At 46.6% G+C, this 13,046-nt stretch overlaps 1 protein-coding gene across 3 annotated transcripts in view; it reads left to right on the forward strand.

Moving 5' to 3' along the window:
- Window positions 1-3,879: 3,879 nt before the first annotated feature.
- Window positions 3,880-13,046, forward strand: part of RASGRP4 (RAS guanyl releasing protein 4) — a 34,335-nt gene continuing 25,168 nt past the window's right edge. For all 3 annotated transcript variants that reach the window (XM_032228660.1, XM_032228662.1, XM_032228661.1), the window contains exons 1-5: window positions 3,880-4,075; window positions 6,019-6,221; window positions 7,545-7,650; window positions 10,012-10,074; window positions 10,596-10,727. In XM_032228660.1, coding sequence (XP_032084551.1) covers window positions 4,053-4,075; window positions 6,019-6,221; window positions 7,545-7,650; window positions 10,012-10,074; window positions 10,596-10,727 — 527 coding nt within the window. In that variant the 5' untranslated portion in view covers window positions 3,880-4,052. The remainder of the gene's footprint in view (window positions 4,076-6,018; window positions 6,222-7,544; window positions 7,651-10,011; window positions 10,075-10,595; window positions 10,728-13,046) is intronic.

Below are 13,046 nucleotides of genomic sequence, written 5' to 3' on the forward strand. Positions count from 1 at the left end.
CTTTTCTTCGAAAGTCAGCCGCATTCAAGCAATCCCATTCTTCTTCTTATTATTATTTTTTTGAAGCCCCGAGTTAAACCTCTGATTTCTCCACTTTCTAGAGAGGTCGGTCAGTTTCCCCCACGGAAAATGCCTTCTAAGGAGAATCCTTTAAAAAAAAAAATTGCAATATTAAAAAAAACACCCTAAACCGTTTCAACTTTAGATCTATCTATCTATCTATCTATCTATCTATCTATCTATCTATCTATCTATCTATCTATCTATCTATCTATCTATCTATCCATCCATCTATCTATTATCTATCTATCATCAATCTATCTATCTATCTATCATCTATCTATCTATCATCTATCTATCTATCTATCTATCTATCTATCTATCTATCTATCTATCTATCTATCTATCTACCTACCTACCTACCTACCTACCTACCTTACCTTACCTTACCTTACCTTACCTTACCTTACCTTCCCACAACGCACACACCTGATTGGGTCTTCCTTTCCTTTGAACCAAGCTTTCTTTTAAGGCACAGAAAAGTTAGCTTCCCCCCCACCGTCACACCTACAAGCGTAACCACGATGGGGAAGGTTAACAAAACAACAACAACACAACCAACAGGCTTCGAAAGAAAGACAGAGGGGGGGAGAAAAAAGACACCTCCTATTTATAAATTCCCTGCAGAAGGGAAAGAAACTATTTAAAGGGGCATATCTCCTGGAAATGAACAGAAAGAAAAGGACTTGGGAAAGGAAAATAAAATTAGCAGAGGGCTAACTTGCCAGTTACAGGGATCCAGTGATAAAATTAAGTGGAAAAGGAACCAGAATGCTTGTTTTTTTGTTTCTGGATTGGGGATGCAGGCTTGGGAATGAATGGAGGTGTAATAATAAACATCAGAGGTCCCCAAACTTGGCAACTTTAAGACTTGTGGACTTCAACTCCCAGAATTCTCCAGCCAGCAATACTGGGAGTTGAAGTCCACAAGTCTTAAAGTTGTCAAGTTTGAAGACTTCCGATCTACGTTGTAGGATCCATTGCAAAATGTGGAAGGAGTATATGAATCAATTATGAATCAATATTGGCTATTTGCTTTTATTATGAATTGCTTGTGTTACTATGCAATTGTTACCGATTAAACCAATATTTGCTGTTTGCTTCTGATATGTGATACTGCCAGAAATCATTTATTAAAAATTAAGCTTTGTTATTGGCTTCTGCTTATGTTATTGTATACTGTCAGAAATTAGTTGTTTTCTAGCCTAGCAAATTGTAACCCTAATACTGGACTGCAAATGTTATCTCACTGCTGTGTCTCGTTTCTATTCTTGGCTTCAAAGCTAGGCATATTCTTGAAAACATAGAAGAAATTGTTACACGGGAATAGCAGGCCCCATGGATAAAGGAACCAAACTCGGGAGTTTTCCTGGCTCGTAAATCCTTAAAGCCTTCTGCCAACTTGGCCAAGGAGGGCTGCCACCCCCTACACAAAACCATAGGAATCCTCCATAGATAAGGTAGGCAGAGATAGCAGCTTGAACAAAAGGAGGTTTCAAAGATCACGTTGATAACAAATCTTTGTCTCTGATGGGATAAAGTTTGTTTCTATCTGCCTAAAATGTATATAATTCTCTGAGCCCCCCCTTGCAGGGGGAGGCTATTCCTTCCATGCGTGCGTTTGTATGTTTTGGATATAGTTTTGACACCCAGCTTTTGCTACGGCCATAAATCAAAGCTCATATTTTTTTGCAAGCCTCGTCTGGAGTCTCCATTCTCTTGGGCGTTTCAGTGGCTCCAGGAAAACTGCTGGGATCTTACAATGTCATTTCCCTGAGTAAACGTGTAGTGGGAGGAAAATACTTTGTTGTTGTTGTTGTTGTTGTTGTTGTTGTTAATTATTCTTCATTCTGATAGCGTTAACTGGGTTGCAAAAAAGGAAAGCCAACTTCTCTCTCTCCTTCCCCTTTATTATGGTCTACTCCTGTGATTGATTGATTTTTTTTACCCTCCCTGTTCCAGCCACCATCAGCTGCTGAAGCTCCTCCTGCTTTCAGAGAGAAGCATTCTCACCTGTTCAGGTAGGGCCAGCCCAAATAGCTGAGGAAAGCAGGCGGGGCAAGGGAAAAAAGATCCTTGCGCCCACTTTTTCTGGGTTTGGCTCCCTTCTTCTTGGAATGTGGTCCGCTGGGCTCGGCCGAGGGTGTTTGGGAAGGCAGGCATTGTGGCTTCCCGCCCAGCGTTGTTTGGGGGGATGTTTGAGAGGTTTGGTCGAGGAGAGGTGTGCTCAGAAAAATGGTCATTAGTTAAGCCCAAAGGGTGGATTCGGGGGCTGACGACGGCTCTCGAAATTCTGCAGTTGGGTGGCGGAGAGAGAAAGAATAAAAGAAGGAGAAAGACAGGAAAGGAAGGAAGGAAAAGAAGGAAAGGAAGAAAGGGAGGAAAGGGAGGAAGGAAAGCAAGGAAAAGAAAGAAGCAAAGGAAGGAAGGAAGGAAATAAAGGAAGGAAAGAAGCAAAGAAAGAAGGAAGGAAGGAAATAAAGGAAGGAAAAAAGAAAGGAAGGAAGAAATGAAAGCAAGGAAAGGAAAGAAGCAAAGAAAGGAAGGAAGGAAGGAAAAAAAGGAAGGAAAGAAGCAAAGGAAAAAAGGAAGGAAAGAAGCAAAGAAAGAAGGAAGGAAATAAAAGAAGGAAAGAAGCAAAGAAAGAAGGAAGGAAGGAAATAAAGGAAGGAAAAAAGAAAGGAAGGAAGAAAGGAAGGAAGAAAGGAAAGCAAGGAAAGGAAAGAAGCAAAGAAAGGAAGGAAGGAAAGAAAGGAAGGAAAGAAGCAAAGAAAGGAAGGAAGGAAATAAAGGAAGGAAAGAAGCAAAGAAAGAAGGAAGGAAGGAAAGGAAGGAAGGAAGGAAAGGAAGGAAGGAAAAAAGTGACTGAAGACTATTTTTCACTCTTATAGCATCCCCAGAGTCACGGGATCCAAATTGAGACGCTTGTCAATTGACTCACATTTATGACGGTCGCAATGACCCGGGGTCCCATCATCCCCTTTTTGCGACCTTCTGACAAGCCAAGTCAATGGGGAAGCCGGATTCACTTAACAACCGTGTGACGAACTTAACAACTGCAGGGATTCACTTAACAACAGTGACCAGAAAGGTCATCAAAACGAGGCAAAGCTCATTGAACAAATGTCTCACTTAACAACAGAAATTTGGGGCGCCATTATGGTCGCAAGTCGAGGACTGTCTGTAGAAGTAGTCCTTGATTTATGACCAGAATTGGGAGCAGAATTTCTAAGCGGCTGTTGAGTGAGCCACACCTGATTTTATGTCCGGGTTGGCCACAATTGTTCAGCAAATCACTGCGGTTGTTAAGTGAATTGCATGGTCATTAAGCGAATCAGGCCTGCCCTGTTGACTTGGCTGGTTGGAAGCCGTCGGAGGGTTGCAAATGGCGACCTCTTGAACCCAGGACAGCGGCAACGGTCGTAAATCCGTGCCAGGCGCCCGAATTTTGATCATGTTACTGTGACTTGTTGTAAGTGCGAGGACCAGTCATAAGTCCCCCTTTTTCAGCGCTGTCGTAATTTCGCAGGTCGCTAAACTATCAGTTGTAAGTTGAGGGCTTAACTCTACCCGTAGAGTAAAAATCACCTGTTGAATTTGGCCTAATGGTCAAAGCTCCCTGCCCAGCCACCTCTCTCTCTGACTAACCACAGAGTGAAAACTTAAGATTTAGTTCTACTTTTTTCCAGGCGTGCGCGCGCGCGCACACACACACACACACACACACACACCACATCACATGTGTAACCCAGTTCCTTTTAACTCACATCAGCACAAAACCAAACCAGTAGGTTTTGACTCAGCTGCCTTGCAGCCAGCCAACCACCGTCTGGGCTGTCCGAATTCTCCGTGCCTTTGCGTGGCAGAGAAATTCCAAAGCAGAGAGGGCAGCCCTCCCTAATGGTCACAGCAGGCTAAAAAAAAAAAGGAAAGGACCCTGGTGTGCTAGCAAAAACAACAACAACAACAACAACACACACAACCAAAGAACTATGATCCGACGAGAGAGCAAGCGGTAAGCCGAACGCCTCGAAACCTCCTTTTTTTTCTTCTTCTCCTTCCCTTCCTTTCTCTCTCCTCCTCTTTAGTCACCCGGGAATTTCTTGGTGCTTTCTAAATCCCGTGTCATTCTGAGTAAGGTGAACACACACACAACTCCGTTTTGTCACTTCTCCTCTTTTGCCCTGGTGTGGAAAAAAGGAGGAGCTGCCCTCCAGGCATCCTTGAAAGGCATCTTTCGCAAGGTGCCAGTTTGGGAGAGGCACTGGGCTGAGGGGCATCTGGAGAGCTTCAGGCTGAGCCCCAAACTTAGAAGAGGGCAAGATTTTTCTTTTTTCCCCTTCTTCCCTTCGTATCCTGGAAAAAGGCTTGCAGTTTTTTCTCTCTGCGGAACTCCTTGGGAGCGTTTTCTCCCTGCGTAGAAAAGCAGGAGGGAACGAGATCTATTTACCTGGCGGGCTAGCTCTTACTTCTCACCTGCGGCATGGGGGCCCTTCTGGCTGGACCCCCGGAGGTAAGTTGGCGCAACCGAGGAGGAAAAGAGACACCTCTAAATTGGAAGAGGAACAACGTTTGAAAAAAGTTCAACCCTCAGGCCTGGGCGACCCGGTGCCTAAGACCCCTCGGAAGGATTTGAAACCTTTGCGCCGTTTATCACAACGGAAATCTTACGACAACTCAAATCGCGCCTCAAGCCCAGACTAGCCGGCGTATTTTTTTTTGGCTGGCTGATGTTTTTGGGATGTTGGAAAGAGTTTTTTTTGCTTCAGAGGGAACTTCCTAGTACAAGACCTGCAAGATGCAGCATGCAACGAGAGAGGGGAAGAGGACGGGAAGCCGGAGAGCTGGGGGTGGGGAAGGGCAGCAGGGTGACGGAAGCTGAGAAGGGGGGGCACTTGGCAGAAATGCCCACAGCGCCTCCTCTTTTCCTTGGGGCACAGCTGGCGTTCGAAAACAGCCAGGCACCAGGAAGCTGCCCAGTGTATGCGTGTGCTAGGGTGTGTGTGTGTGCGTGCACGCGCGCTGAGCTCTTGAAATGGGCATTTGAGGAACTTGTGCAAGATTGTGGCACGGGATTGCAAGCAATTTGCTTCAGAGGTCTCTTGCGGGCGATCAGCGGAGCCTCGCCAGAAAAAAAGCAATTGCAATCAACCTCTTAAGACTTATATTCCGCTTTACAGTGCTTTTAGAGCCCTCTCTGAGCGGTTTACAGAGTCAGCCTCTTGCCCCCCCCCCAACAATCTGGGTCCTCGTTTGACCCACCTCGGAAGGACGGAAGGCTGAGCCCGCTTTGATCTGCTCAGGATCGAACTGCTGTCAGTGGGCAGACTTCAGCCTGCAATGCTGCATTCTAACCACTGCGCACCACGGAAGGGAAGGGAGGAAGGGAGGGAGGAAGAAAGGAAGGAGAAAAGGAAGAACGGGAGCACTTATATACCGCTTCACGGTGCTTTCCAGCCCATTCTAAGGGGTTTACAGAGTTCTTGGAGGGATTTGCCTGCCTTGGGAGTTCTGGTTACACCACAAATGCGCGAACGACAAAAGCGCGCCTGACTAAACCACGGTGACAAAACCGCGCCAACAAAACCACGCCGACAAATGAGCGCTGAAGCGCGCCGACAACAGCGCGCCGACAGAAGCGCGCTGTAACCCTAACCCTAAACCTAACCCTAACCCTAACCCTAACCCTTAACCTAACCCTAACCCTAACCCTAACCCTAACCCTAAACCTTACCTTAACTTAAATCGCGCTTCTGTCGGCGCGCTTTTGTCGGCGCACTGTTGTCGGCACGCTTTTGACATCGCGGTTTTAGCGCCGCGGTTTTGTCGGCGCGCTTTTGTCGTTCGCGCATTTGTCGGGTCCCGGGGAGTTCTTATTGAATGGATTTGGATGTATTACTTGGAATCCGGATACCAGGTTGTTGAGAACGGCCAACAGCACCGCTGTTGCTTTTGCAGGCGATCGCGGACCGAGGCCGCTGGTAAGATGGATTCCAGCACCCTCCCAGGAGCCAGCAAGATCTACCGGCGGAAGAGCCGACGCCATATGACCTGCCCCAACCCCCGGGAGATCAACCAGGCGTTGGCCTGCATCAGCCTGGGAGAACTGAACCGGTCCTGCACTCTGGAGGAGCTGATTGAGAAATGCCTTCGCTCCTTTGGTACTGTGGCTGGGGGTGGCGGGATGAGATGCAGACCCTCCCCCCCTTTTGATTCTGGGTGGTGGTGGAGGGGAAGGTGTGGAAGGGAGGGAGAGGGGAGGTGTTCCATAAGGCTAGAGACCAAGGCTGGTTCTAGTGCAAATAGCTAGCCCACAGATAGCCCAGGTAACCATCAAGGAAGTTTTTTTTATCTTTGATGGTGATTGTTTGTAGAAATAACTCAAGGCGGAGAACATATCCAACACAGCTTCCTTCTCCTTTTTCCCCCATGACAGCAACAACCCTGTGAGGGGTTGGTGAGAGAGAGGGAAAGAGAGGGAAAGGGAGGAAGAGGGAGGAAGAGGGAGGGAGAGTGGAGGGAGGGAGGGAGGGAGGGAGAGAGAGAGAGAGAGAGAAAGAAAGAAAGAAAGAAAGAAAGAAAGAAAGAAAGAAAGAAGAGAGAGAGAAAGAGAGAAAGAGAGATATGGACTCACCCAAGGTCACTGCGCCGGCTTTCATGCCTAAGGCAGACTAGAACTCACCGTCTCCTAGTGATTGGCCCAAAGGAATCCAGCTAGCTTTCAAGCCTAAGGCAGGACTAGAACTCACTGTCTCCTAGTGATTGGCTCAAAGGCACCCAGTTGGCTTTCAGGCCAAAGGCAGGACTAGAACTCACCGTCTCCTGGTGATTGGCCCAAAGGTATCCAATTGGCTTTCATGCCTAAGGCAGGACTAGAACTCCCTGTCTCCTAATGATTGGCTCAAAGGCACCCAGTTGGCTTTCAAGCCGAAGGCAGGACTAGAACTCACCGTCTCCTGGTGATTGGGCCAAAGGTATCCAATTGGCTTTCATGCCTAAGGCAGGACTAGAACTCATTGTCTCCTAATGATTGGCTCAAAGGCACCCAGTTGGCTTTCAAGCCGAAGGCAGGACTAGAACTCACCGTCTCCTGGTGATTGGGCCAAAGGTATCCAATTGGCTTTCATGCCTAAGGCAGGACTAGAACTCATTGTCTCCTAGTGATTGGCTCAAAGGCACCCAGTTGGCTTTCAGGCCAAAGGCAGGACTAGAACTCACCATCTCCATGTGATTGGCTCAGAAGCATCCAGCTGGCTGTCATGCCTAATGTGGGACTAGAACTCCCAGTCTCCTGGTGGTTGGTCCAAAGTCACCTAGCCGGCTTTCATCCCTAAGGCGGAACTAGAGCTCACCGTCTCTTGCTGACCAGGAATGTACTGAATTATGGGGCAGAGCTATCCCAGACTGCTTCCTTTCCTCGTTTCTATTCCGTTCCATTTCTGCCTATCGACAGATCCACTTTAACGCCTGTTTTTCTTCTCCAGATGTGGATGGGAAGCTGTGCACCAGCGACTTCATGGTGAACATGACACTGACCGTTCATAGTTGGGTGGTCCCGTCTGCAGAACTGGCTCGCCGTCTTCTGACTTTATATCCTTTTGAGGGGGGAAACGCAAAAATGTTTTTATCTCCTTCAGATATTCCCCATGGTGTTTTTTCAAACGTCTTTGGAAGACGTTTCGCTTCTCATCCGAGAAGATTCTTCAGTTCTACATTTCGGTTCTTGGATGAGAAGGGAAACGTCTTCGAGGAAAACCTTGAAAAGTCCGGTTATCTCTGGAAAAATAACTTTTGGGACAGCCTGGATGGCTGAGAATCTCCATTGACATTCCGTAGAATGTCTTTCCAAGGGGATTGCTGGATATGAAAGACTTTTCATATTTATTCATTCATTTATTAAACTCGTGTGCTGCCCGTCTCACCAAGGGGACCCCAGGCCAGCTTATGTTGTTGTTGTTGGTTGCAAAGTTGTGTCTGACCCATCACGGCCCCATGGACAACGTTCCTACGGGCCTTCCTGTCCTCTCCCATCCTCTGGAGTCCATTGAAGCTCATGCCTTCTCCTTCGGTGGCTCCATCCAGCCACCTCCTTCTCTGCCGTCCCCTTCTTTTTCTTTTGCCCTCCATCGTTCCCAGTATTAGGGTCTTCTCCAGGGAGTCCCTCCTTCTCATTAGGTGGCCAAAGTCTTTGAGTTTCCTCTTCAGGATCTGGCCTTCTAAAGAGCAGTCGGGGTTGATCTCCTCTAGGACTGACCGGTTGGATGGCCTTGCAGTCCAAGCGACTCGCAGGAGCTGATAGACATGGAATAAAATGCCGTATAAAACAATTAAAAACAACAGAGCTTAAATTTAAACATCTAAAATTAAAAACTCCATGAGAGGTAAAATTGCTGGTGGCTTGCTGTTGACGCGGTGCAGGATTCCTTGACAAAAATTACAATTACAGAATCAGTCTAAAGGGACGGGTTTTGCATAAAATGGGTTGGTTCGCCGGTGGTGCCGTTATTTTAGAAAGCTGCACGAATTGGGCCTTGATATTGTTTATTCTTCCGATACTTTATGTGAACCTAGATATATGGGGTTTCGTGCATTATAGGAAGCTGGCAAATTTCTTTTGTCCAGCCTCCAATCGGACCTAAAAGGAACAGCTTTAGAACAAGTATTCTGTGTACTTCAGCAGTCTTCTGGTTTTCTTTAACCAGCACAAAAGTTTGAGTTTTAGCACTTGCAATGAATGACAATTCCCAGGCAACAATTTCTGGGTGAATTACTGGGGCTCCTCGAGAATTAACTTCCCAGGGAGCAATTATGCCAGTTAATTAGGGTAAGCTTTGTAGCAGTATTGAGGCAGTATTGAACTGGTGAACAACGAAAGCAGCCTGACCTTCAAATACTCCAAATAGCTCAGAAGTTACGTGAAGAAAAATGTTGGGGCGTTATGTGAGTTATCTTAGTTAAAACGGTCCTGCTAGAACAGGGATGTCAAACTCAAGACCTGAAGGCCAGATCCGGCTCTCCGGGGACTTAGATCTGGCCAGGGGTGGGATTCAGCCGGTTTGGACCGGTTCGCGCGAGCCGGTTGTTCTGATTTTGTGCAGTTTGGAGAAGCCGTAAGACCAACCCCCGGCTGCTGCTTCTCTGTCGTGCACGCTCTCTGGATGGGACTTAGAGGAAAGTGGTGGCTCACAGGTGCTAAATTGCGCAAGAGATGCTCTCTCTCTCCCAGCGAGAGACGCAGCCGCTGCCCCGGAGGACAGGGATGGAACGGAACAGGCCCCGAAAGGCTCTCAGTCGACCCTCGCCGTGTGGCGGAAGACGCACATGCGCGGAAGCCGTGCATGAGAGCATACGCGGAAGCCGTGCGCCAGAGCATGTGCAGAAGCCATGCGCCAGAGCATGCATGGAAGCTGCGTGCCAGAGCATGTGTTGGAGTTGTGCGCCAGAGCATGCACACTGACATTTTCAGCGAACCGATTGTTAAGTGGGTTGAATCCCACTGCTGAGTCTGGCCCGAGGCCCGCTCTGGTCAACAGCGATGGACTGGCCTATGGCGCCTCTGCCAGTGAAAACGGAGCTCAGGAAGGCCACACGGAGGCCTCCTGGGCTCTGTTTCCTGCCACGATGGTCTCCTGCAGCCCTCTGCCAGTGAAAACGGAGCTTCCGGGTTCCGGAAGAAGGCTGCAGGAGGTTGTCGTGGCCCAGAAACGGAACCTCAGTGAGTGACGTCGAGCTGGCCATGTCCAGCTATGCGCCCCCACCCCCCCCGAAGGGAAGCACAACGCTCATGTGGTCCTCAATGAAAACGATTACGACGCCCCTGTGCTAGAAGGTCTCACCTCGTAAAGGGATTCTGTTGAAAGGAAGGGAGAGGAGTGTATTTCAGCAAAATAGATTCCTGAACACTTTCTCCAAGAATTTGAGAACAAATTAAGCCTTAACTTTATTGATCACATATCAGGAATCAGTCCAGGAGAAGAATCCTTCACGTCAGCTGAGGATCTGCCACTTTGTCCGGTCTGAACTCTCTTCCCACTATCCCCTCCCCCCCCAAGATTTCTCAACTTCGCCAAGTTAAAATGTGTGGCCTTCAATTCCCAGAATTCCCCAGCCACCAAGCTAGTCAAGTTTTAAGATGTGTGGACTTCAAGTCCCAGAATTCCCTGGTTAGCAAACTAATAGACTTTAAGATGTGTAGACTTTAACTCCCAGCCTTCCCCAGCCACAAGATGGTAGACTTTAAGATATATGGACTTCAACTACCAAAATTCCCTGGTCAGCAAGCTAGTTAACGTTAAGATGTGTGGACTTCAACTCCCAGAATTCCCCAGTCAGCAAACTAGTAAACATTAAGATGTGTGGACTTCAACTCCCAGAATTCCCGTCGGCAAGCTAGTAAACCTTTAAGATTTGAGGAGTTCAAGTCCCAGAATTCCACGGTTAGCAAACTAGTAAACATTAAGATGTGTGGACTTCAACTCCCAGAATTCCCCAGTCAGGCATGCAGCTCCAACCTGAACCTCTTGCTCTCTTTTCAGCTACTGGCTTGTAAACTATCCGGAGGCTTTTCACCTGGACCCCCACTTGGAGGAGGTGATCACGGAAATCTTAGAGGTGGTGAGGAACCAAGGCCCAGCAGGACAAAACAACATGCTCGATACATCCTGCCTGTGAGTGGCGACAACCAGTTCAGAAATGGGAATTGCCCTGTGGAAGGGATGGGATGGGCATGGCGAGATTCCAAGTGCCGTCGTTTTTATTTATTTATATGCTAGCCGATAACCCGGCGTTGCCCAGATATTTATTTATTTATAGGGGGAAAATGTCCGGACCAAATGTAATTTCTAATGTTGGATTTTCCCCCTTACCAGAGGGAGCCCCCTTGTGGAGTACTGTGAAGCGGTTACCACGGCAACTCCGCTGTGCTGTACAGTAGAAGCCATTTTAAGGCAGTACAGTAGAATCCATTTGAAGGCACAACAGGCTGTATCATAACAGAACACACACTCCTAGGGGTGTTAGGGGTGTCTTACCCCACAGTATTTGTTTCCAGAGAGTAAGTCATCTGTCTACCAAGTTTGGTTGAAATTGCTCGAGGCATTCCAGAGTTATGCTGGAACACAGCCATTTAGATAGATGATAGATAGATAGATAGATAGATAGATAGATAGATAGATAGATAGATAGATAGATGATAGATAAATAGATAGATAGATAGATAGATAGATAGATAGATAGATAGATAGATGATAGATTGATAGATTGATTGATATAGAAGATAGATAGATGATAATGATAGATGATAGATAGATAGATGATAGATGATAGATGATAGATGATAGATGATAGATAGATGATAGATAGATAGATGATAGATGATAGATGATAGATGATAGATGATAGATGATAGATGATAGATGATAGATAGATGATAGATGATAGATAGATAGATGATAGATAGATGATAGATGATAGATGATAGATGATAGATGATAGATGATAGATGATAGATGATAGATGATAGATGACAGATAGATAGATAGATAGATAGATAGATAGATGATAGATAGATAGATGATAGATGATAGATGATAGATAGATAGATGATAGATGATAGATGATAGATGATAGATGATAGATGATAGATAGATAGATGATAGATGATAGATGATAGTTGATAGATGATAGATGATAGATGATAGATGATAGATAGATGATAGATGATAGATGATAGATGATAGATGATAGATAGATGATAGATGATAGATGATAGATGATAGATGATAGATAGATGATAGATGATAGATGATAGATGATAGAGAGAGAGAGAGAGAGAGAGAGAGAGAGAGAGAGAGAGAGAGAGAGAGAGATTGAATTGAATGCAAGAGGGCTTTCAGGTAGGGAAAAGCGGAATCTGAATGTATCCCATGTTATAGCATTAACTCCATGATAGTTCAAAAAACCTGCTCTATACAGGAAGTCCTCGACTTACGACCGATCATTTAACAAAGGTTTACATTTATGACGGACTTCTAAAAAGCTACTTCAGACCTAGCCTCAGAGTTACCACTGCTGCTCTTCCCGCCCCCCCCCCCCGGTCACATGGTTGCATTTGGGCCCTTGGCAACCTGTTTGCACTTACAACTGATTGCCAAGCCCTCTGTAGATATGTGATCGCCACTTGCAATCTTCTCCTCCGGCTTCCCCAGAAAGTCAGTGGAGCAGCCTGTAGGGGAAGGCTGACAGCTGCTTTGCCCTGCTGAAGGATTTTTCTCTCTTCTCCTACATACACGGAGGTGCGGAGGAGTCCTGCGGTGGGGTGGAGAAACGATGCTCAGGTCATGATGATCTGAGCTTCCTTTCACCAGATATTTGTGGTGGGGAGGGGGGCAGGCAGCTTAAAGACCGCAAAGGGGAGAGCCAGGATTACAGTCATTGAGCAAAGTAGTCCCGTAGCCATCTCGCTTTAACAGCGACTTTGCTTAACGACCGAAATTTCATTCCCAATTTGTGGTCGAATGTCTACTTGTAGTCCTAGCTGAATTACCGTAGAAAGTTTCACACCTCTGGAGGCATCAGAAATACAGACGAATGGCAAAATTGAGCCTCGTCTATCAGAACAAGAGGAGAATTTACAAAGGATCCTTTTTCATTAGAGCCGAGGTGGCGCAGTGGTTAGAGTGCAGTACTGCAGCCACTTCAGCTGACTGTGATCTGCAGTTCGGCTGTTCAAATCTCACCGGCTCACGGTTGACTCAGCCTTCCATCCTTCCGAGGTAGGTAAAATGAGGACCCGGATTGTTGGGGGCGATATGCTGACTCTGTAAACCGCTTAGAGAGGGCTGAAAGCCCTATGAAGCGGTATATAAGTCTAACTGCTATTGCTATTGCTATTCATTTTATTTTGAGATGTCTCCTTACTAGAAGGCATTAATGGTTTTTTTCTCCATTGTGTTTTTGCCCATAGAAGGCAATAACCTGGGAAACGG

The sequence above is a fragment of the Thamnophis elegans genome, chromosome 12, assembly GCF_009769535.1.
Source record: "Thamnophis elegans isolate rThaEle1 chromosome 12, rThaEle1.pri, whole genome shotgun sequence".
Taxonomy (NCBI): domain Eukaryota; kingdom Metazoa; phylum Chordata; class Lepidosauria; order Squamata; family Colubridae; genus Thamnophis; species Thamnophis elegans.